The sequence below is a fragment of the Anopheles moucheti genome, chromosome 2 (assembly GCF_943734755.1).
Source record: "Anopheles moucheti chromosome 2, idAnoMoucSN_F20_07, whole genome shotgun sequence".
NCBI classification, from domain to species: domain Eukaryota; kingdom Metazoa; phylum Arthropoda; class Insecta; order Diptera; family Culicidae; genus Anopheles; species Anopheles moucheti.
The window spans coordinates 4,726,676-4,748,726 of record NC_069140.1 but is presented as its reverse complement, the minus strand read 5'-3'; the positions used below and the strand labels follow the sequence as shown (position 1 = coordinate 4,748,726).

Genomic DNA, 22,051 nt, shown 5'->3' with positions numbered 1-22,051 from the left:
TTTGCTGCTGCTGCTGCTGCTGCTGCCAAAGACCCAAGATTTTGGTTTCTCCTTCTATTATGGTCAGCCTCCTTCCTAAGCAAAACGACGGCGCAGGAGAGATTGCTTTGTTGGTTGTTGTTTTTTTCCCTTGCGTTTCGTTCAACGCCGTTTTGGGTGGTGTTTTTTGTGTTGTTGTTGATGTTGTTGGTTGGATGGCTGCTGCTTGTCCCGCAAAACCAGAAAGGTGGAAGTTGATGTTGCGTCGTTGGTTTTTTGTTTGTTTGTAAAAAAAACCGGAATGGGAGATGCAACGAAAACAACTAGCCCAAACACGCATAGAAGCAATGTGGAAGGGTCGCAAAAAACAACAAAGTTTCTAGCGTTGATTTAAATTGGTGTGCATGCAACACAACCCCCGGAGTGTTGGTCCCGTGGGTCACGAAGGAAAAGTGTAGGCAAATTAAATTATTTCACTCACCTTTTGAATGTTTATCGAAATCATCGAAACAGGTTTATGCTGCAGGTCGAGGAGCGGAAAGCGGGCCGGTCGGGGGGCTTGGGGAGGGGGGAAATACACGATCTTCAGCCACCACACACCAAGAAAGAACGTGGTGATAAACGCTTCCGCTCTATTGCATGCGCTCGATCACACAGCACAACACACACCCATATCGCGGTAGGCGCTGGGTGGGGGTTTATTTTGGCAATTTATCGCACCAGCAACACACTACACAGGGGGTCAACACAGCCACGGGGACGGGCAGGTTTTTTTTTGTGGAAAATGCACTCCTATAGAACACGGATGTGCCAAACACCATTTGCCCTCGGTTGCGCCCCTGTTTAAATCTCACACACAGGTAACGCACTGCAGCAGAAGGATAGGAGACAAACAAACACAACAGGTACGGGTGGACGTAACCCCCGCACCGATCGTCGAAGGGTATGCCGCGAGGAAATTTACACGCCAGCCCACTCACACACGCACGCACGCCCGTACGCACCAAGTCGGAAAAAAGAAAACCTTACCGTACAGCACATAAAACAGAACGCACCCACGCTTCACACCTGCGCTTGTGTATGTGTGTGGGACGACAGAAATGCCGCGCCGGCATTCAGAGAAAGAAGCGACGATCACGTCAACGTCCGCGCGCGGTTGGTGTTTGAATGAATGAAATGGTCGGCCCAGAGAGAGAGCAGACCCAGGGAGTAATTTTTACACTGCAACTCCCAGTTTCAATGCATTTCTCACCGGCAGCACACACAAGCTGAACGGCTCTCGATAAGATGTCATTTCATCTCTTTCGTGCACGTGCGCAACCGTTGTGCGAGAGAGCGAATCTCGAGAGAATGAGAGTCAGACACCCGCAGGTCCCTTCTTCGTGTCTGCCACCTTCCTTTCACACCCCCTCTCAATACAAACAACAATTCTGCTATTGGTCTCAATATGGGCCACAACCACACAGTGGGCGACGGTCATGAAAATGATAGGAAAAATATGTACTTTTCAAATTAATGATTATAAAATAAATTACAAAAAAATGAGAGGAAGGAACGCTTTCAAGTGCCAAGGAGACGCAGGACTCATGGTCCAAAAATGGTCGTTGAATCCACGAATATAGCAGCATAGAATAATACCATGTTTTACAGCAACTTATAAAGTTATTAATGAAGCTGTTTTACTGCTTGATTCGCAGCAAATTTTTCATATTTTTTACTAACAGAAATGTGAGAGTGTTTCATGAGCAGTTGCTGTTGTTGTTGAGCTATGTTGCTTACTTCTCTGTTTAAATAGAGAATATTTTATCAATCCAAGTAACCTGAATTCTGGAAATGCAGAAATGCAGGAAATGCAATTTTGTGGAGTCAAGTCCCAATGGCTAAAACCCCATCAAATGCAAATAGGAAGCTTCTTTTGAATGAAAAGCTCGGTAAATCACAGGCAACAATCGTCAGCTCAAATAACATCAGCCAATAGAACTGGCTTCCATCATCATCTTGATCATTATACTTCACCGGATATTTCAGGTTTACGATTGCCGTCCATGTTTGGAATTTTTGCGAGACGAGAAGATTTTTAGTAGGGTAATTTTTTTTTGAGATTGTCTGTGTTTCAATAATCCATTACACAAGCTGAGCACAACATCAAGAGATATTGGCCGTATCGGTCCGTATGTAATTTTGTACCGGTCCTGTCGAATAAAGACTGGCGTTGGCACTGAAAGACTGGCACCGAATGAAATCTAAACATGTCTGTTCCTGTTACTGGAAGGGCATGGCTCAAATAGACTTTATCTGTGGAAAAAGTTAGAATTTCGAATTTCGGTAATCTAAGTTATCTGATAGTGAAAGATGTCGACTTTCGACGAAATTATGTGTGGTGCCCACGAAAAGCAGGAATACATAGTAAGCAGCAAGGAGTATAACTGACGCAAGATTGTTAAGAACTGTTAAGTGTAATTTGGAGTACTCATGTTAAAATGATATGTTGCATATGAGCATCACAGTCCAGGTGGGAGCTGAACGCAAACAGGACGTGTCGTATATCTTTACGATACATTTCATTCGTGATAACTTACCAAGTTTCGGCACTAATCAACTACAATGACCAAATATCTAATACGCTAATCTAATACTATTATGTGTGTTATTTGTGCTCACTGGTGAGAACGATTCTCTCACTGGTGAGAATCATGTCGACATTTCTGACACGGCGCTAAATTGGATTTAATTTCAAAGAAGGAACGCAACACGTGATTTTAATGCGTTTGTGTTGTTTTCTCTAATAAAAACAAAATTTAAGGTAAATTTGTCTATTGATGAAGGAGTTCTTTAAACTGCTCACGGTCCACTGTTGTCGTGAGCTGCTTAATTATACCGTTTATGCCTAGCAAGTCTCCATGTGGACGACCTAAAAGGACGTTACGAGCTGGATTGTCCGGTGCCATTCTTCTTCAATGTCCTTCCACACATACGAGTTCCAGCTGCGACAAAAGCTTTGAGTGGAGAAGGTCCCGTAGAAGTACCGGTAGCAGGCAGCCAGCACCCTAGTGTATCATTATTGTCGGTGCTGTGACTTAGGATAGGTGGAATTTTGGATGACTTCCAAGGTGCGTTCACCTCTCTGTATGCCACCCCTCGAAAAGTCGAAATCTGTTTTTATATTGCACATAAATCGATAAGCCTGTACAAGGTATGGGAGATTGCAATCGGAGATTACACCTTTGCCTGTTCTAATGCGATCATGTGCAAAGCGCATAGTTGCCATAGCAGCACACACAGCTACTAATGATGCATTTGATGATGATGTGTAAGCAGAGAAAGATGCCAACTGGGAAAAGCCCCGTGCACTATCGCTGGAGCCGGCATTCACTAGACATGATCACTAATCACAAGTGTCCGACGACGAATCGGTGGATAATTGGTGAAGATTGGCATTGTTTGGTGCGATAAGCGCTGATGATATTTATTTTTTTTTGCTTTGCGCGTATCTTTATTGACGGTCGCATTGCTATGCCACTAACACTCGTGGATCCACAAACACGGAAGGTGAGCGTGTGAACGTTTAGTTACAATTCGAACGTGGAACGTTAGCGTTGTCGATACAGATCGCTCGTACTGATCGCACGTAGCAATGCTGCTTCACTGTCGCTGATGGGTTGGTTTGAAAAGTTTACTCTGTTCTGTGTGGTGGTTGTGATCACGTCGGTCTCGGTCCTGCTGGTAGCTTCGGTGCAGTTAATGCACCGGTTGGAAGATGGTGTCAACCGAGAAAATAGTGAACTGTTGCAAAAGATAGCTACACTGCGGACCGCGTCGGATTTGTCTTCCGGTTCGGCAGGTTCGAACCATGGGCCACTGCTGGCGATGATCATACGATCGTCGAAAGGAAGCTACGCGCTGCGACGAACTATCCGACGGACCTGGGCCCGGCAGGATCATCGTGTGATACATCGATTTCTGCTGCATGGTGCAAACTCCCAATCTCGACATACTGACGAGGATGATTTTACGAGTTGGTTGAGAAGTTTGCAGCATCGTGGAATCGTTGCAAGCAACGCACGGTACGTGTTATTCATCAACGAAACCGTGTTCGTAAATACCCGGCTGCTACTGAAAGCGATCGAACGGGTCTTACCGATGGAAGGATTTATTCTCTGCACTCCGGTGGCCAACGATCCGGGCCAAAACGTTACGTGTGACACTTCCAATCCAATTCTTGTCTCGATGGACATCGTGCGTGGAACGACGTCAAAGCAACACGTTGTCTACGATGGCGAGCGGTTGTACTTGAATCGTCGCGAAACGGAAGCACTGGTTCGCCATCAGCTGGATGATGAACTCGGGCTGACGTACTTCTTTACTGCCTCTCTGTTGCGACTCTCCTGCAATCATCCGCTCACACGGTTGGTCGATCAACTTTGGTTGTCCAGCGGTGGGAATGGTACGCCAATCGAATACTAATGACATCTGCAGCTGTTTTAAACGACAAGCATTCGACGCGTTGCTTAAGATCTAATTGAACGTTACTTTTGCGTTGAAGATTTCACTGTGGTATTAGAAAGTATTACACATTACAAGCATAGTCATAATATATCGTCAGAGTGCTTTGTCAAAAGCAATATAGTTAAGGACCGCGCACTATGCAAATGTAAAATAAAACAAAATCGCAAAACTATTCCTTCGTGCAACGATTTCAACGAAATACAGCAAGGAATCTTTTTACGTTCGAATAATGTTAACATTTTCTGTAGAGATTTTATTATTTCTTTTCGGAATAAGATTGAATGTGTGTATGTGTGTGTTTTTCCAATCGAGAACTAATGACCACACCTCAATTGTCTTGGTGCAGTACTAGGCTTTGCAAAAGATAGATGATTTTTCAAATCAAAACACACGCTTCACACCGATCAGTGTGATCAAACCTCCTCGGAAGGATCGAGGTTTTTTTGTAGTTGAAAGTTGCAATTTCTTTGCAGACGACTGATTGTTGTTCAATTCGGAGGAGTTTCAGTATTCGAATACGGCTCAATGGCAATGGTTAGGCTACGAAAGAAGCTACACAAAATAGTTAGCCAGCTGTGTCATCTTATCCTTCGGTGCTTTGTTACGTCCGCGGCCACCCTTGCCACCTCTGCCGCGAAAACCTCGACCCCGACCACCACGGCCACCGGCATGATTTCGACGCATCTCCACCGCCTTATGTTTCTCAACCTTGAATTACGAAAAGAAATGTTATTAAAAGTCAGCAAATATCTAGCGGTTCTACGATTCCTTCCCTTACCAGTGGCATAAAGTCGGCAAAACAAAAAATGCATCCCTTCTTCTCCGTTACCTCGTCCTTGAACGGAGACTTTTCCTGTTTGTATACGGCCGTCACCAGCTGGGCGCCACATTCTTCGCAAGATTCGGCTGGAATAAAGACGCATATATTTTACATTTCACTGTTAACACCCCCCTAGCCGTAGGGCTTACCTTCTACAGTCACTTTAACCGCATCCGCGAAGCAATTGACGATGACATCGCACAGACCGTTGCACACCAAGCGCCACGTTTTCGGGGTCATCGTACAATCCAACACCAGTACGCCCCGTTCACATTCCATGCAGCTCGAAACGCCCAGCAGCGAGAGGGAATGGGCGCACGTTGGATGCGGACAGTTGTTGCAACCCGAGTTCTTTACCATATCCCTGAACGGTGGATGATTGTAGCAGTAAGGGCAGAGCGGGAACGCTTTACCCATCGCGCCGTTCGTCCAGGCGACGAGCTCGAAATCATCGAGCGGACATTTAAGCTCGCGGTACACACGAATCGAACCCTTCACTGGGAGCGTGTACGTTTCATCGCACGTTGGACAGTGAAGTCGAGCGGGTTTGGATTGGATGTACTTCATGTATCGTCGACATTTGCCACACCGCGATAACGATTTACCCGATGAACTGAGTGAGGAAAAGGTGGATTCAAACAGTATGTCCATGTTGCTGATGTTTTGCACAAAGTATAAAAATTTGAGGCGAAAGATTTCGACGGCATGCTTCAATACTGAACGAAAGTCGGCAGAACCATGGGCGATGAGATTCAGCTGCTGTTCAACGGCGGATCGCATCGTTGGAAGAACCAGCTCCGGATCGATCTAATAACACAGAGATTTTATATTGATATCAGATTACCACCGTGTGAAGAACCCTACATGTAACTCACCTTTTGGTATCCGTGCACAAGCACAATCCCAAGGTTGGTCGGTGTTAGGGTACGACCGCTTCCAATTGCCACATAATTACGCTGGCAGATGTTATTTATATGCACCGGAATCGAAGCATCCGTCCCGATACCATGCTTTTCCATCAGCGTAATCAACTCCGACTCGGTCAGATAGTCTGGCGGACCGGTTTGGCTTTCTACTAACCGTACGTCGCTTATCTTCACCTTATCGTTTACCGCAAACTGGTGTACCAGCTCGTTTTTCCCAAATGCTTGCCATGTCATTACCTTGGTAAAGCCAGGATCGATCAGTGCGCTTGTCGAGGCTGTAAACAGTTCCCCACCGATCCGGAACTTGGTAGTGTGTGTGCGATACTTGAGATCGCGCGAGATGGTACCGAGAAAATGACGACAGATGTAATCGTACACCCGCCAGCTATCACCTTCCAGCTCATTGCGGTAGGCCAGCTTCATTGGCGTTATGGGGGGATGGTCGCCGGCATCGTTACCCTTGCGTGGATGGGTCATATCGCGGGCGATCGCTTTCGCTTCCTCACCAAACTCCGATGAAGGTTGCAACAGTCGCACGACTCCACTGAAAAGGGATGCAACGAAATTGTAAAAGGCGATCTATGCGCATAATAAAAGTGGATAAAGCCATACTTTAGGTCAAAGTTTGTAGGATACTGAGTGGTTTCTGTTCGAGGATAACTGATATATCCTCTGGTGTACAATCTGCAGCAGGAGAAATAGTAGAAAGTTAATTGTGTTTTGTTGGGCAATGGTTGACTTCTCATTTGGATGAACATACTTTTCGGCAATTTGCATCGCCGTTTGTGGGCCAATGCCCAGACCTGCACTGGCTGCACGCATCAGTTCGACGGTGTTTAGTGCTTGAGGACGTCCGCGTACCTGTTCCTTCGAACTTACTGCTTCAACGCTGTGGATGTAAAAAGAAGGGAAAACATTCGAACGCCCTCTTTTCAACAGTGTACAGATGCCTTTTCTACTTACGTTGCCTCCTTGTGATCCTTCACCTTGTTCAAATATATGCATGCTATCTCTTTCTCGAACACCCGGACACGGTGCCATTCCAGCTTGATTTCTGGACTTTCGCCAACGGAAACCTGCACGTACCAGAATGCTTCCGGCTTGAACGTTTGTATTTCGTCGTGCCGCTGTACGCAAAACCCCAGCGTTGGCGTTTGGCACGGCCCGTACGATATGAGCGATGCGTCCAGATCCGCATACTTGCCCTGGAAGAACTTGGTCTGAAAACGGGTAAACGCACAACCGATGCGCAGATCGAGCTCCTGCCGTGCGTCGACCGATTTCGCTTCATTCTCGTTCGGATGGATCAAGTTATCCATTGCGTACTTGATGTCCTTATCGGTAATGGCGGAAAACTTGGCGCGATACGTCACCCGGTTGGAATGGACATTGTGTATCGAGTCGGATACGGCTGCCATCACTTCGTAGCATATGTTTTCACCCTCCTTGTCGCAATCGAGCCACAGAATGAGGTAGTCGCAACCGCGTGCTTCCTGGGACAGAAAGTATGGCATGCGTAGGTTGGGTGTGGATTCCTTCTTTTCCGTCGGACAGGCGAACAGTTCAGCCGGATCGACACGGTCCCATGAGTTGTATTTGCCGACAAACTCCAAACCCATGATGTGGCCACACACGGACGTCATTTTGAAGCGGATGGTTTCACCACGGAACTGACCGACCCACTCATGTACCGAGCAGGCACTATTAGAACCTACGGATGAAGCAAGACAATTAGCGGATCTTACCAATGTTCTACCATGCACTGGGTGGGCACCGCCTAGCGGCAGAAGTAGTACCTTTTCGCACCGAACACTTCCCGTTGCTTAGAATGCTCGCTAGCGATGCAGCTAGCGATGGCTTCTCGGCCACCATTAGCGCAACCTTCATTGTGAGCGGCGCGTTTGATGCGTTTCAGCAGAAGGAGTGCACGTTCGACGTTTTAGGATGCTATTTTGTGAATAAATAACTAAATTATCGGAGAGCCGCCTATTTACTTTTACTGCAAATATGCTGCGAACAAATAAATACAAGTCAAAAGCGGCGTTTTCTCGGGTTTTACATTTTGACATTCGTTTTGGCAGCGTTTGGCAATACGGTGGTATGCCGACAGGGTCATTTCTCAGACAATTCTCGTCATGTTTATTTTACCAACGAGTAGAGAAATGGAACGAAAGAAAAATAAAATTTGAGCAATTCCGGCAAAATACAAAACTTGTGTTTTGGACAACAACCATCAGAAATCATGAAATGATCAAAAGAAAATCTCCACAGCAAATAATAATCAATCGTCAATTACCACGAGCTAAATGATGAACAATTGACACATTCAAATGTAGTCCAATATTGCATTGGTACCACCTTTTCATTAGCATCCTTGGATGGTTGTTTGTTTCTCGAATTGTCAGACAGGATACCTGCAAACCAAAACAAGTTATTTCACCATCCCGCGAACCCGTCAACGGTATGATTGTGTAGTATCGATATGAACGTAATTTGTGGTTCCTGGAGGAGAGCGAGTCTTCCAGTAGGATTGTTTTCGGCCCTTAGGACATCGTCGGTAGGATGTATTCGATTTTATTGTGATAAACCGGTCAGTGGAGGTTCGGCATCGAAACCTTCGGACGATGGAAAGGACTGCAATGAGCAGCAAGTGCGAGTGCGTTTCGCACCTAGTCCAACAGGTAAGAAGTTTGGTGCAACATGCGTGGAAAGGTGGATTTTTTTAAAAATATATCTGCTTGCAGGGTATATGCACCTGGGAGGATTACGCACAGCATTGTACAATTATCTGTACGCGAAAGCACACGGTGGAAAGTTCGTATTGCGCATCGAAGACACCGACCAGGAACGGTTCGTAGAGGGTGCTGTGGAGAAGCTGTATACAGATTTGAAATGGGCCGGAATCGAGCCGGACGAAGACCCGTACAAGGGAGGACCTCACGGACCGTACACGCAAAGCCAACGGTATGAAATCTACAAGCGAGAGGTGAAAAAGATCATGGAAGATGGAAGGGCGTACTATTGCTTCTGTACCGAGCGCCGATTGGAGCTGCTGCGCAAGGAGGCACTCCGGTTACGTCAGGTGCCGAAGTACGATAACAAGTGCCGCCATTTGACGCCGGGCCAGATTGCGGAACGGTTAGCTAAGAATGATAAGTTCTGCATTCGCTTCCGACTACACTCCAAGGGGGACGAATTTAACGATCTAATATACGGTAAGATCGTATATTTCATAGCACAACAGGAAGGGGACCCAGTGATCATCAAATCGGACGGTTATCCGACGTACCACTTTGCGAACGTGGTCGATGATCACTACATGAAGATTACGCACGTTCTGCGGGGCGTCGAATGGCAGATATCGACACCGAAACACATACAGCTGTTTCATGCGTTCGGTTGGCGACCGCCACAGTACGCTCATCTGCCACTGATCATGAACCCGAACGGATCGAAGCTCAGCAAACGGCAAGGTGACGTACAGCTGGAACATTACCGGAACAATGGTGTCTTTCCACAGGCCCTACTAAACTACATAACCCAGAGCGGGGGTGGATTCGGGAGGGAACTGCTCGATATCGAGGCTCCACAGTTGACCGATCTAATACGACAGTTTGATCTGAAGAAAATTAACGCCAACTCTAGTCGTCTGAATCCGGAACTGTTGAAGCATTTCAATCGGGCCGAAATTAGGTACAAGCTGGAAAACGATAGTGAGGCAGCTGATCAGATCGTCCGAGAGGTGACGGAAATGGTACGCAAGGAGTTCGCAAAAGATGTGAAAAATCTCCAACTTAGTCCGGAACATGTGCGGGATGTGCTGAATTGGTCACTGCCTCGGATAGATTCGTTGCAAGACCTCGTAAAAAGCAAACTTTCCTTTCTGTGGGTGTTGCCCAAACCTACTAAGGATAAAATCGTCGATTCAGGTAAGTTGATCCAGTCATCCTTCTTCATTGTGCTGAGAGAGTTCACGTTTCTTGCAGATGTTTTGGCCGTACTGGCCAAGAATTTGGCCACCGAAGCGGAAGTACCGGAGTTTAACAAATCGGAACTGAGCCGATTTATAAAAGCTTTTGCTGAACGGAACCATCTTGCATTTGATAAGCTCATGAAAGCGTTACGTTCGGGTTTGAGCGGACTACATGAAGGTCCGTCCGTGCCGGAAATGATGGAAATACTCGGCCGTGAGAAAACGGTCGAACGGATCGAGCTGGCAGCTGGAAGACAAAAGTAGACAGCAGCATGCGGATAAGACAAGGCGCTTTTTGATTTTCCAACGAGTCACTAGTTTATTGATGGTTAAAGTTCACACCCATGTAGCTTCATAGCTGGTTGTTTCGGGTTGTAGCATCGTTTTGATGAATGTATCATACACTACGCAAACACACACACAAACGCTTCGGTACATACGCGATGTATGTGAATGAATGTGAAACGTTTAAACCAAATTGTTGCAAAAACAAATATAGAATTAATGTTAGTTGAAAGATTTGCCGATGACGTTTTGTTCTGCACATTCTTTACGCACCGTGCCTAATGCTTTCCTATTCCTATTTATCATCGGTCGTCCCCAAAGGTTATTCATATCACATTTATGTAATCCATGCAAAACAAAAAAAAGAACTAAAACTGTCTTATTTTCTACTAAAAAAGGGTAGTTTTGCTGAGTAATCAAATTTGGAAGGAGCGTAGGGAATTGATTATTTTAGTTGAATTCACGATCGGTAAGTACCATCGGGGCGACCATCGTCCATCCGTACAGTGCAACGCACATCCAGCTGGAAACCATCTTTACCCACATGGAAGCAGCATTTGCATTCAGTGTATCCAGTGAAGAATTTGGCCTAAGGAAGAACAAAGTGCGTTAATAGTTGCAAATAAGCATTTACAAACATCAGCTTAACGAATACTTACTGATACCAGTTGGTAAGCGTCATCATCACGTACAGTGTGGCCGTTATAAACACAACATGGAACAGAGACCAGCTGTAAGCAACACCTTCCTCCTCATTGTCTCGAATTTCATTGCCACGAGATCCGCTGCCGCTCGCTGCATCGTCGCTAAGGGAAGCTGTAAGATCTTGATCGATTAGTTAAGTTAAGCGGCACGACAATTTCGAACGATAAGTATCACACATTGAACGTGGTAGTGCATAAATGTCCACAAAGAAGCATAAAAGATAGAAGAGTTGGAAATACTCGGTGTTAGTTTGTTCTAACAGCAATAGCTAACTAATGCGACGGAAAAAGCTAATCGTTCTAGCAGCGTAATTTAAAGTTTTATGAAATGCTTACCTTGCTTTTCCGGATCGGAGAACTGCGAAACGTTGCTAGCCGAGCGCATGGACGAGTAGAGGATGCACAGCAACCAGATAATCAGTCCGACGATGCTTGTCTTATCGAAATGCACTTTGTTTGACTTTTCCCCAATGATGCCCAAGAATCCGGGATTACATTCGGCGTCCGGATTGTTAGCAATAGCAGACCACGTCAGATAGATCGTGTAAAGGGTCACCATCGAGCTCTGCAGTAGACCCGACTTTGGCTGAAGCTCTTGTACGGGTGGTGCGATCGAGAGGATGCTCACGCCGATACAAAGAATCAGATTAAATATGATGAAGAACTTGTTCAGTGCGCAATCCTCCGATTGGGTGTAGTACACGAACAGAAGCACCACGCCGGTCAAAGACAGCAAGTACTGGACGCCGGTTGCACAACAAAGCGCAGCAAACCAACCGCGTGATTCGTCTTCCTCGTAGTTGCTCACCCAAGCTTCGGCCCAGCTGTGCGCAAAGTCAATGATGTACACGAGTTGCACCAAAATGAAGGCGAACCCGCCAATCATACCGACCCACATCCAGGCCGGACCGAAACCTGTCTCCGGGATGAAGAACGCACCGATGGCAATGCAGATAACGATCATAAACTTGATACCCCAGAACCCATTCTGAAGAGCCGCTCGGGGATCCTTCGACGAGCGCACTCGGATCATCATCAGTGCCCAAAGGGTGAAGAAGCAAACCAGCGCAAAGCAGATACGATAAACGGCCAGATATCCCACGGCATGGCTACAATCGAATGTTTCACCACCCGGTATAATGTTCGAAGCGGTCGATGTGGAGTTTGCACAGAATGGAACTTTCTGCAGGAAATCTTGCAACCCCGGTGCTAACATGATGGCTCCCACAATGGCTCCGAGAACCAGCATCAGTGCGTACATGAAACGGGTAGCGGTCGAATTGGACTTGAACGACGACGGGCAAAGGGAGCAACACAATGAACAGGCCGTTCCAGTGCAGCAGCAAGCCAGCTGAAAAACAAACAATGTTATTACGGTTTGAAAGAAAGGCCAGATCGGTCGCCTGTAAACCAAACAAAGATGACTCATCTTTTGCAACCATTTCACAGACACTCTAATCAAATTACGGAAGAAAGCGACAGTACAGGACGATCTTCCAAAAAGGTTTTTTGCTTTTGCTCGGCCTTGGACCAACATCAAAAACACGGAAAATCAATATGGAAGCATCGTACCTCCACAGTGCGTGATAGCTCATACTTACATTGGCCGCTGAAACTAGTCCCAAAACGGCTCCCATGTTGAAGCTTGAATCTTTTTACACTTCCAAGGCAAAAGAGGCACTTCTTTCTTGGGTTTAAGATGCACAGAACTCAGAAATTACGATCTTTTATTAATGTACCAAACGAACGAGCTCTATTCCGTCTCGAAGTTGGCTCCAGAATAACAAAGAGAAGTGACAGTTATTACGCAGGAGTTAAACTAAATCGTAGGGAGAATGAAAATCGCGTATAATTGTTCATTTTATGTAATGAATAATATTTTGGTAGTTTTGGCTATTGCCTTTGTAATATACAGAAGTCATTAACAATGATTCTGATAATAGTTTGGCTAAAATCACCTTTTTTCGGTACAAAAATAGAAACAACAAATTTCAATCGTTTAACCACAAGCCATCAATTCTGACAACGTTTTGACGATTGTACAGAAATGTCAGTCGATTTGACAAGCACCCAAATTTGCTTTTTTGCTAATCGGTTCTGAGCTAATAAAACAAGGCAAAAGTTGGTGCCAATTTTTGGCTCTAAATATCCACTGTCGTGTCCTTTCGGGATAGTTTGTTGCGTCCGTGGTACAGGTCTACCCATTCGGTCTCCATCGCAAGCTCTGCTATGACTCGGTAAATACGCAAATTGAGAGGGATGCTTATTGGTGGGCCTGGGTCAGGCCGCTCCACTGCATCTAACCTCAATCATCGTGGGGTGCCCAATTCGTTTCGTTCTAACTCGATAGTTTGTTGCTTTCCCAGGCTAATACGCGAAGCTCCGGCCCGGGCCAACATTGAACTGGGCGACGTAACGCACCACAATCTGAAGCAGTTGAAGAAAATCAACACGGTAGTGCTGCCGGTATCGTACAATGATAAATTCTATCTGGACGTGTTAGAATCGGGCGAGCTGGCTAAGCTGGCGTACTACAACGATGTTGTGGTCGGTGCCGTCTGCTCCCGTATTGATACCTCGGAAAATATGCGCCGATTGTACATCATGACGCTCGGTTGTCTCTATCCGTACCGGAGGCTAGGCATCGGCACCGTGATGGTACAGCACATTCTGAACTGCGTCGAGCGGGACGGCAACTTCGACAGCATATTCCTGCACGTGAAGGTAGACAACAAGGGTGCGATCGAGTTCTACAAACGGTTTGGGTTTGAAATAGTGGAAACGAAACAGCACTATTACAAACGGATCGAACCGGCGGATGCACACGTGCTGCAGAAAACGCTTACGAAAAAGGCAGCAGTGGCGGCCGCGGCAGCCAACAGCAATCCCTCGCACCATCACAGCACGGAATCGGACGAACACCATCTGCAGGTGGCTAATGGAGATAGTCACGAAGTACCGGGAGCTGGTGAAGCTGCCCAGGAAGCACCGGCCAACGTGAACGTTAACAATCATTCGAGCATTCAAAACTCGACCTCGCAACAAACGCCGCAAGCCGCGGAAAAGAACCGATAAACCGTCAGGAGCCCTCGAGCAACATTTGCGCGATCCCGTCTACGAGAGAGAACAAAACAAAAAGCCGTGTCCTACAACGAGCCACCGCAAGCAGCAAATACGATACGGATGGGGTTTGCGTCGTCGGTGGGAAATATCGTTCTGCACAGCCCCTTTTTCGTGTGGGTGGGTGGCAGCACCATGAAATGCCCTTTCGCGCGCTGGTCGACCGATGATGAGTTGTCCCGCTGTTCCGGATAGCGGAATCGTTCTATTTGTTAAATTGTACATCCTATGATTATGAACATTGCTTCTGGGATCGACGAATCATCTCCTCTCCTGCATCCCAATCCAACCATTCGTCTTGTTACATTGTATTTTGTGTTTCTTCTACCCTGTCTGTTCGTTTTCCGTGTTGAAAGTTGTGCAAATATTGTGAGCGAAATATGTGTTCTTAGTCTGATAAACGGCCCGCCCATCCCAAATTGTTTGTGTTTCTGTTGTAGCATCTCATCCATAGTTAAGCGAAAATAGTAACGTACGAACGCCGCGATTGTATGGCCCGGAATCGCTAACACAAAGTGAACGAAACATCTAAAAACCTTACCTAGGACGAATAAAGTTTATCACGATAACGTAAGTGATCGTAGCGAATGATTGTTTTGTTCTTTTTCCTTTTGTTTGGTTCTGTTTGCCAAATTAAATACCTAAAATAGATCTTCTATTTCGATTACGCTCCCCTGGTTCATTCGAACAATACTCGGTGATATAATCCTGAACCAGCTGACCGGATCCTTTCCCGTCACAAATCAATGTGCATTAACCATTCCTTGATTTGCCGTTAAGAAAATACATTAAATATATATATTTCGCACAAAATGTAGGTACCTTTTCCATACAATCCGTTTAAATTGAGACATTTGCGCCTTTGTTATAACAGTTGTGTTGCTGTGTTATCCTCCTACTCCCGAGAAATGGTATAAAATTGAAAATGTTTGAAATACACACATCATGTTCGTAGAAGAAAAAAGATTATTTTTATAAGAAGTAGATTAATAGTAACACATCGCTTTCCGTACGGTCGCACTAGAATTCTTCGCCTACAGCTTGACGATCTTCGCGTGTTGTGTGATTGCGCGCGTAGAATGCTCACACAGGGGAACTGAACGACTTTCCGCTTCCTTATCTTAATACGAGCAAAATAGTGATTGTTTAATGTGAATTTCCATTCATATACGCAAGGTACGGGGTAACACGGAAAAATCCAGTCTTTGCAACAAAACCTATCGCCATCTCATGATCGCGTAAGAAGAAACGAAACGAATATGATGGATATGATGATTGACTGTGTTTTCGGTTCTTGCGGATTCTGTCTTGCAATACTGTACTATTCGATTACTAACTTTTGCAACTTGGTAACAACAAGATAACGGGTGAGTTTTCGCACACACGGGTGTTTGCGTACTGGTTTATGCTTATGCTCTATCCTAACACACTAAGTTACTTTGTTTTGGGGGCTATTTCTTTGCTTTTGTTACAATAATTATGATCAACCGATCGTTCAATGTTTGTTCATGATGCACATCAGCATGCATACGGAGAGTACAATAGTGTAGTAATGACGAAAATGAGATTCTTAACGCAATACCGAACAGATTTGATCTTAAACCTACCCAAGCACCGGGATCGGTGGTTCTTTTTGGTTCTTTAAACGTATGCCCTTGTACAACCGTGTGATGTTATAGGTACAAAACAACTGTATAATATCAATCGTACGCATCAATGTAGTAAGCGGCAAATAGATGGCAAATGCGTTTTTGTTTTGTACGAAATATCGGGCAAAATTTTCTTAAAGCGCAAAGACAAGGCAGACAATAAATTCAGCGCGGTTAAGACGGCCTCTGTTTGGGTTTAAAGTGGTTCAGTATCGGCGGTTCTGCCTGGTGCTGAGTATGCAAAAAGGTGCACTAATAATAGCCGCGCATCGCAGTAAAACACAATGCAACGTGGGACAAAAAGGCCAATCGGTTTGCTTTTTCGCTACAAAAAAGCTTCAAAAAGGACGCTGTTTTTAACGGCTAATAGTTTGTTCATGTGTAGATTAACTTGGTATTTCTTCACAGTTACGTTTTGGGTCCACTCGTTTTCCGATGGCTACTGACTGGACGATTTGGGCATTTCTGCCGCATTTACTTCCGATAATATCTCGAGCCTCTTCTTGAGCTGTGAATTTTGGTTTTTTTTGTTTGGTTTGTTCCAAATTTGGCTGAGCAGAATGTTATCAGTCAACACACAATATCGTTAGCCACTGCCAAAAACAAACATGTTTTCTTAACAGCAGCGGCGTTACCAACATTTACGCTAACAGCAACCCTGCTTCGTGCCCGGATCGTCTAGCGTGGTCGGTATTTCCAGCAGCTCGGCAATGCGTTGCACGCACTGCTTCGAACCTTCGTGTGCTTCTTTGGAGATCTACAAAAACGGTAGAAAAGGAATAAGGTTAGCTATGTTCGACGGTAACTCATCAAACAAATTCATACTTACAGTGGCGAAATTCAAGAAGCCATGCGGCAACCCGGGTAGAATATCAAGCGAAACGGATCGGTTTAAGCTCTTCAGTCTTTTGGCAAACATCACACAGTCATCCAGACAGGGATCCAGAACGACAGTCTGTGGGGGAAGATGTTATTAGTCAGTTACGTCACGTTTCATGAATCTCTGGAGAGGGATCGTATTTAGGACTCTTCAACGATTTCATCTTTGAAGATCCCAGAAAACATGATCATGTATCTTTGATGATGAAGCACCTAAATAGATACGTACTAAAATCTTTGTTGGTGGAAATTGACTCAACACTTCATCGGTAGCCCAGTACGGCGATAGGTGGGAATCCTTTGGAACGTGAAAGATGAACTCATCGGACGGGCTGCGAGCGATCAACGCATCTAGATTCGACTGCAGTTCGTTCTGTGAGCCACTGGCAGCGATCGGCTTCGAGGCTGTTATGCTGGTCAACGTGTTTGACATCTTGCTCACAAAGTTACTAGCTGCCGTGGTCACACTGCAAGAAAAGAGTAATAAAATTTAGTCCTACGGTAAAAACTCAGGGCATTTTCGCACGTCTTACCGTTCCTGTAGATTCTGTACGCTAAGCGCTTCCCTACCAATATCCAGCACGATGTTTTCTTCCGATTGCGAACGAGACACGGGACGCAGGATCGGTTCCAGCTCTCCGGCGGCATTGGTGGTCGTGTCGAGGACGTAGCTGAAAAGAGGAAGCGAGATTGTCAAATGGCCTGTCTATATCCCTTCCCGATCAAGCGCCACCTAACGAACCTATTGATGAAGTTCGACACGTTTTGGTTTGTGTTTTGCTCCGAGCTAATGTCGCTCGGCATATCCATGTCTAAATCATCCACCACGGTCACATTGCTCCGTTCCGTGTTCAAATTGACCTGCTGCAGCGTGATGGGCTGCGAGTCTTCCTCCAGCGATGTGATGGTGTTGCTCTCGTCAGGACTGATGATGTCGATAGTATTTCCCAGGGATTGACTTTTCAGCGCTAGCGTATCGCTAGCCGTATCGCTTACGGGGCTAAGATGTTGATTCTGAAGCTGAAACGAACGTCGAGTGTCAAGCCAAATTTCATTAACCTTGCTTAATGTGATGTTTTTTTTGGCGCAACAGCCAAGGACAAGTGAGCGATAATGAAATGATTACGGAAGGCGTGTTCTTCATCCCACAAAAGCCAAACAGATGTAACCGACACGGGAATGTTACATCACTGCCAAGCGCGCGGGACGATTTATTGATTTATTCCTATCGGTTTGTACCCAAAAATAACATCAAATTGCCGTTCCCATCCGAGCCCATCCGGTAAAGGATATTTGACGTCACCAAAGCGTCAAGAAATGTACAGCTAACACTAAGTGATTCAGCGCCGTTCGGTGTTACAACACTCGGGGTGATTCAATGAACACTGCCCAGCCGCAACTTATCAGCTGGAAGATGAAATAATGGGAACTTTGCTCGAGATTATGTTGGTGTAGCTGCTTGCAAATTTCACCTCTCTGGCTCAAATGAGGAGCCTTATAACAAGGGACTTATCAGGCAAGGAAGAGAACGTAGGTCAAAGCTTCAGAAAGAATTCATTCAGATTAGTACGCTATTATCGGTGGTTCAACTGACCTTAAAGGTTAGCAAAAGAGGATCTTACAAGCAGCATTTGTTTGAGGCCTAATATGTGAGTTTAACTTTACCAAGCCAAGTGTATTTTGCACGAGTAAAGATCGCTCACCTGTACAGTGTTGGCACTGTTTAGCTGTTCCCACATCGAATTATCATCCCCAGAATCGGACCGGTCTGGTGTTTTATCCTGCTCGTCCTTCCTGTCGCTACCGGTTGGCACCATTACAGGCACGTTATTGTTGCGCAATTGCTGTCCAGCATTTATGATCGCTTGCCGCTGTTCGTGACGCTTCCGGTTTTCCTCCAACACTTCCAAGCTCGGACAGGCGTATGCTTTCAGACAGCGCATCATAAACCCGAACGGAAGCAATGGATCCATCAGGCAAAGCATCCGCGCCGGGCTCGGTACGAAGCTGATCAGTACCGGACAGTACGCGATAAAGATTCCATCCGGACGCCGAATGCCAAGCTCGATCGCTTTCATCGCACAGCCCAGATTAAGGTTGGCGCCGGCTGAATCTCCGGCCAGTATAATCCGTTCACCGGTCGTGCCCAGTAGCTCGCAGTTACGCAACGCCCAACAGTACGCGTAAAACACTTCCTCCAGTGCGCGCGGGAACGGAGCCTCCGGTGCTAGACTGTAATCGATCGACAGGATGGGTACGTTCAGTGTGACGGCCCATTCGCGCAGGTACGATTCGTGAGATTTGGAGCTCTGTGCCACAAAGCCACCACCGTGACAGTGGAACAGCAGCCCACGGGAGGCCGGGTAGATGGTGCTGCGCTGTGAGTTACTTCGCTCGCCGATCATGCCCTTTCGCTTGACGGCCGATATAAGCCGTGCCTTGATCGATGCCGCCCCGCCGTGACTCTTCGGAATGGGGATGTCCACAAAGATGTCCGCCTTTTCGCTCGAAGGCGATCCGTTTCGTTGCTCCGTTCTGCCGGAGCTCAGTTTCAGCTGTATCGGTTCCGGTGGGATCGTTATTACCCTGTTAACCTTCACCTTAAAGCCCACGAACGATGGCAGCGAGTGCATCATCTCCGATTCGGCCAAAAACCAAAACGCCTTGCAGAAGTCAACGTTTGAGTTTTGGGAAATGTTCACGATTCTCCGAGCGCGCAGTTCCGGATCGAGCATGTACTTGGTGCTCGTGTACATCAAGCTGGTGGCTTTCGATATTCGACCACCCTCCGAGTAGTAACCCTCGGAAAATCCGGCCATTCCGATCGATATGAACTTCAGCAGCGGTTTAATCGAATCGCAGAACTGAAACCCAAGACAGCGCCCGTAGAAGCAGTACTGATTGATGATGCCCCCGTGGGCAAACAGTTCCTCCACCGAGTGCGATTCGTCCGGGAACAGATCGCCCGATTCGCGGGTCCATTCGCGCAGGGTTTGCGCGTGCTGCAGACAGGTGCAGAGACTGGCCATCAGATGGTTGTACGCTTCGACCTCCTTCACGTACAGTGCCTTGCGGAACAGGATCGTGCTACGATTTTCCATCACATAACGTGCCAGTTTAAGGGCCGTCTTCACGCAACACTCGACGACGGACAGGAAGCTGCGGAACCCATTGCCCGGTACGGTGGGATCGAAATCATACTCGTGCATGAAGCTCTGCACCGTTCGGACGAGCGGTTTGGCCATCTCGATGTGATCGATTAATCCAACAAAAGCGCCATGCAGCCGCAAACCGGTTTCCGTTTCATCACACTCGAAGAAGCTGATATTGTTGCGGCACAGATCGATCAGCGTGTCGAAAAGCATCAAGCTCTGTTGCTCCTCTGTTGCGGCGGAGTCTCCCCTAGTCAGCGGAATCGAAAAATCTGCTTCCTGCTGTTGCTCCATTCTGTTTGGTGTGGATGACGATGGATGGATGACTAGCGCGTAATCTGTCCCTACACGCGGCTGGCACACGACTGAAAGCAAATACAATTTCTGGCTCGGTCCGCACTGCGGCTTATCATTATCGTGTTGCTCTACGACGGTACGACGATGGTGGCGGCGGCAGCTTGGGGAGTCATTCCATCAGTCATTCCCGTTATTATTTTTTAAAGGTTCACTGCGCTGTTGGACTTTGCCTACCCGGATGAAGGCAATTCTCCGACTCCGTCTACTGTGGAGGAACTTGCCCGATGACGATGGTTCGATTAAACTGCTGACACACACACGGATACACAAACTCCCCGAACACGGAGCGCTGTTGCATCAGTGACGAAAGCACCTGTACTGGAGCCTTGCATTCCAACACTAGCCTTGCGCCGCGCTTGCGATGGGTCCCGCAGTATGTACGTGGGCAAAACACGTCACGTTTTCCGCCTCAACGCTCACGAGACACGAAGGGTGAAGGTGCGATAAGAACATGCACACGCCAAACTGCACCTTCGAACGCGTTCTTCGTTCAAGGTTCTGCCTTTTTTCGATTGCGACACGATGATCACAGCGAACGAGCTATCTACAGTAAACACACAAATCCTAATGCTATCACAAGACGTTACACAGATTTCATCACTGTCAGGAAGAATCTATTCACAGTTAATGTTAAGGAATGCGATTAAATACAAACGCTCCCCAGCAAAACACATTCCAAAGCGAAGGAGCAAGAAAGCGGACAGCCGTGAAAATGTTTTCATTTGCATCAACGATAACAAGAGCAATAGCAACAACACAAACACGCTGCTGTAGCTGTCAAAAAGTTCGGACCAATGAAAATGAAGTTCGAAAGCAAAATCAAGTTCGAAATACAACGAGAGAATTTGAAAAATACGTTACGGAAAGTTAACGAAGAGTTTTCCAAGCTCAATCATTATGTTCGTAGATATTCATTTATTTGGTATACAATCTGAAGGAAAACGTGCATTAAAATGTCATAATTTACAAAAGAAATTGCTGATTTCTTTTGCTTTTCTCACTGGCCATTGGTTGATTGAAATATAATATTTTAACGTATTGAAACCTTTTGATTGTAAAAACTATCACTGTAAGGTTCTTGTTGAGAACTGGATCCCTACAAATTGCCTTCACGACAATTTCGTTAATGACGATTAAATTCTGTTGAGGAGTTCTCATCAAACTTTGCTAAATGCTATTCTATAAAAGAAATGATTTTGATTCTGATTGAAGCATTGTGTGTTTCCGTTCCTTCAAGCTATGATGTCCCGTTTTGGTATTTTAAGAAACCACAAACGATTTATTGTCGATAATAGCGATAGTTCTTGGGACGACAAGCTCTATTACAGGCGAGATGGGTAACCCCATTCCCATTCTCCACCTGAGAGTAAGTAAGAATTATTTTTAATAGATTTTGAGTGAGGTTTGTCCGAGATTCCAAAAATAAATCCCCCATAAAGAGTAGCGACAGCCAGCAGGTAAGCGTCCCAAGGCATCTGTTCATATTCCAGCGGACATCAAATCCGGCCCAAGACTTAAACAGTCCACCGAACGGTTGGAAAAAAAATACAGACTGGAAATAAAATCTCGAAAGCTTTAAGCGATTGGTTTATGTCGTGATTTACGGCAGTATTATTCGAACGATATTGTGTTATTTTTGTTGCTCCAGTGTGCGCGCGTGTGTGTCGTGCTTTCTAAGGAACACTTTCTTTTCTTCGGGGG

General features: G+C 46.1%; 5 protein-coding genes across 8 annotated transcripts; 2 read left to right on the top strand and 3 right to left on the bottom strand.

The window, feature by feature from the left end:
* Positions 1 to 4,735: 4,735 nt before the first annotated feature.
* On the bottom strand, positions 4,736 to 8,195 carry LOC128309794 (DNA topoisomerase 3-beta). Its single transcript, XM_053046266.1, has 8 exons — positions 8,028 to 8,195; positions 7,195 to 7,942; positions 6,992 to 7,120; positions 6,844 to 6,915; positions 6,181 to 6,775; positions 5,455 to 6,112; positions 5,264 to 5,391; positions 4,736 to 5,193 (listed from the first exon to the last, which is right to left on the bottom strand). The coding sequence occupies exons 1-8, from the start codon at positions 8,116 to 8,118 to the stop codon at positions 5,038 to 5,040; spliced, it is 2,577 nt and encodes an 858-aa protein (XP_052902226.1). The 5' UTR covers positions 8,119 to 8,195; the 3' UTR covers positions 4,736 to 5,037.
* A 495-nt stretch (positions 8,196 to 8,690) lies between these two features.
* LOC128299000 (probable glutamate--tRNA ligase, mitochondrial) lies at positions 8,691 to 10,514 on the top strand. The gene is made up of 3 exons (XM_053034828.1): positions 8,691 to 8,912; positions 8,976 to 10,160; positions 10,218 to 10,514. The coding sequence occupies exons 1-3, from the start codon at positions 8,714 to 8,716 to the stop codon at positions 10,466 to 10,468; spliced, it is 1,635 nt and encodes a 544-aa protein (XP_052890788.1). The 5' UTR covers positions 8,691 to 8,713; the 3' UTR covers positions 10,469 to 10,514.
* Positions 10,515 to 10,788: 274 nt separating this feature from the next.
* On the bottom strand, positions 10,789 to 12,950 carry LOC128299001 (serine incorporator 1). 4 transcript variants are annotated; one of them, XM_053034831.1, is made up of 4 exons: positions 12,795 to 12,950; positions 11,526 to 12,544; positions 11,149 to 11,295; positions 10,789 to 11,078 (listed from the first exon to the last, which is right to left on the bottom strand). In XM_053034831.1, the coding sequence occupies exons 1-4, from the start codon at positions 12,828 to 12,830 to the stop codon at positions 10,940 to 10,942; spliced, it is 1,341 nt and encodes a 446-aa protein (XP_052890791.1). In that variant the 5' UTR covers positions 12,831 to 12,950; the 3' UTR covers positions 10,789 to 10,939. The 4 variants fall into 4 exon arrangements, with proteins under 4 accessions (XP_052890791.1, XP_052890789.1, XP_052890790.1 ...); XM_053034829.1 differs by having other exon boundaries at positions 11,149 to 11,314; positions 11,530 to 12,544; XM_053034830.1 differs by having other exon boundaries at positions 11,149 to 11,305; positions 11,530 to 12,544.
* A 313-nt stretch (positions 12,951 to 13,263) lies between these two features.
* On the top strand, positions 13,264 to 14,759 carry LOC128299002 (probable N-acetyltransferase san). Its single transcript, XM_053034833.1, has 2 exons — positions 13,264 to 13,430; positions 13,560 to 14,759. The coding sequence occupies exons 1-2, from the start codon at positions 13,423 to 13,425 to the stop codon at positions 14,266 to 14,268; spliced, it is 717 nt and encodes a 238-aa protein (XP_052890793.1). The 5' UTR covers positions 13,264 to 13,422; the 3' UTR covers positions 14,269 to 14,759.
* A 218-nt stretch (positions 14,760 to 14,977) lies between these two features.
* On the bottom strand, positions 14,978 to 20,899 carry LOC128298999 (hormone-sensitive lipase). Its single transcript, XM_053034826.1, has 6 exons — positions 18,545 to 20,899; positions 17,584 to 17,861; positions 17,375 to 17,512; positions 17,071 to 17,308; positions 16,792 to 16,917; positions 14,978 to 16,719 (listed from the first exon to the last, which is right to left on the bottom strand). Exons 1-6 carry the CDS (start codon positions 20,285 to 20,287, stop codon positions 16,609 to 16,611), a joined length of 2,634 nt encoding a protein of 877 aa, XP_052890786.1. The 5' UTR covers positions 20,288 to 20,899; the 3' UTR covers positions 14,978 to 16,608.
* Positions 20,900 to 22,051: the final 1,152 nt, after the last annotated feature.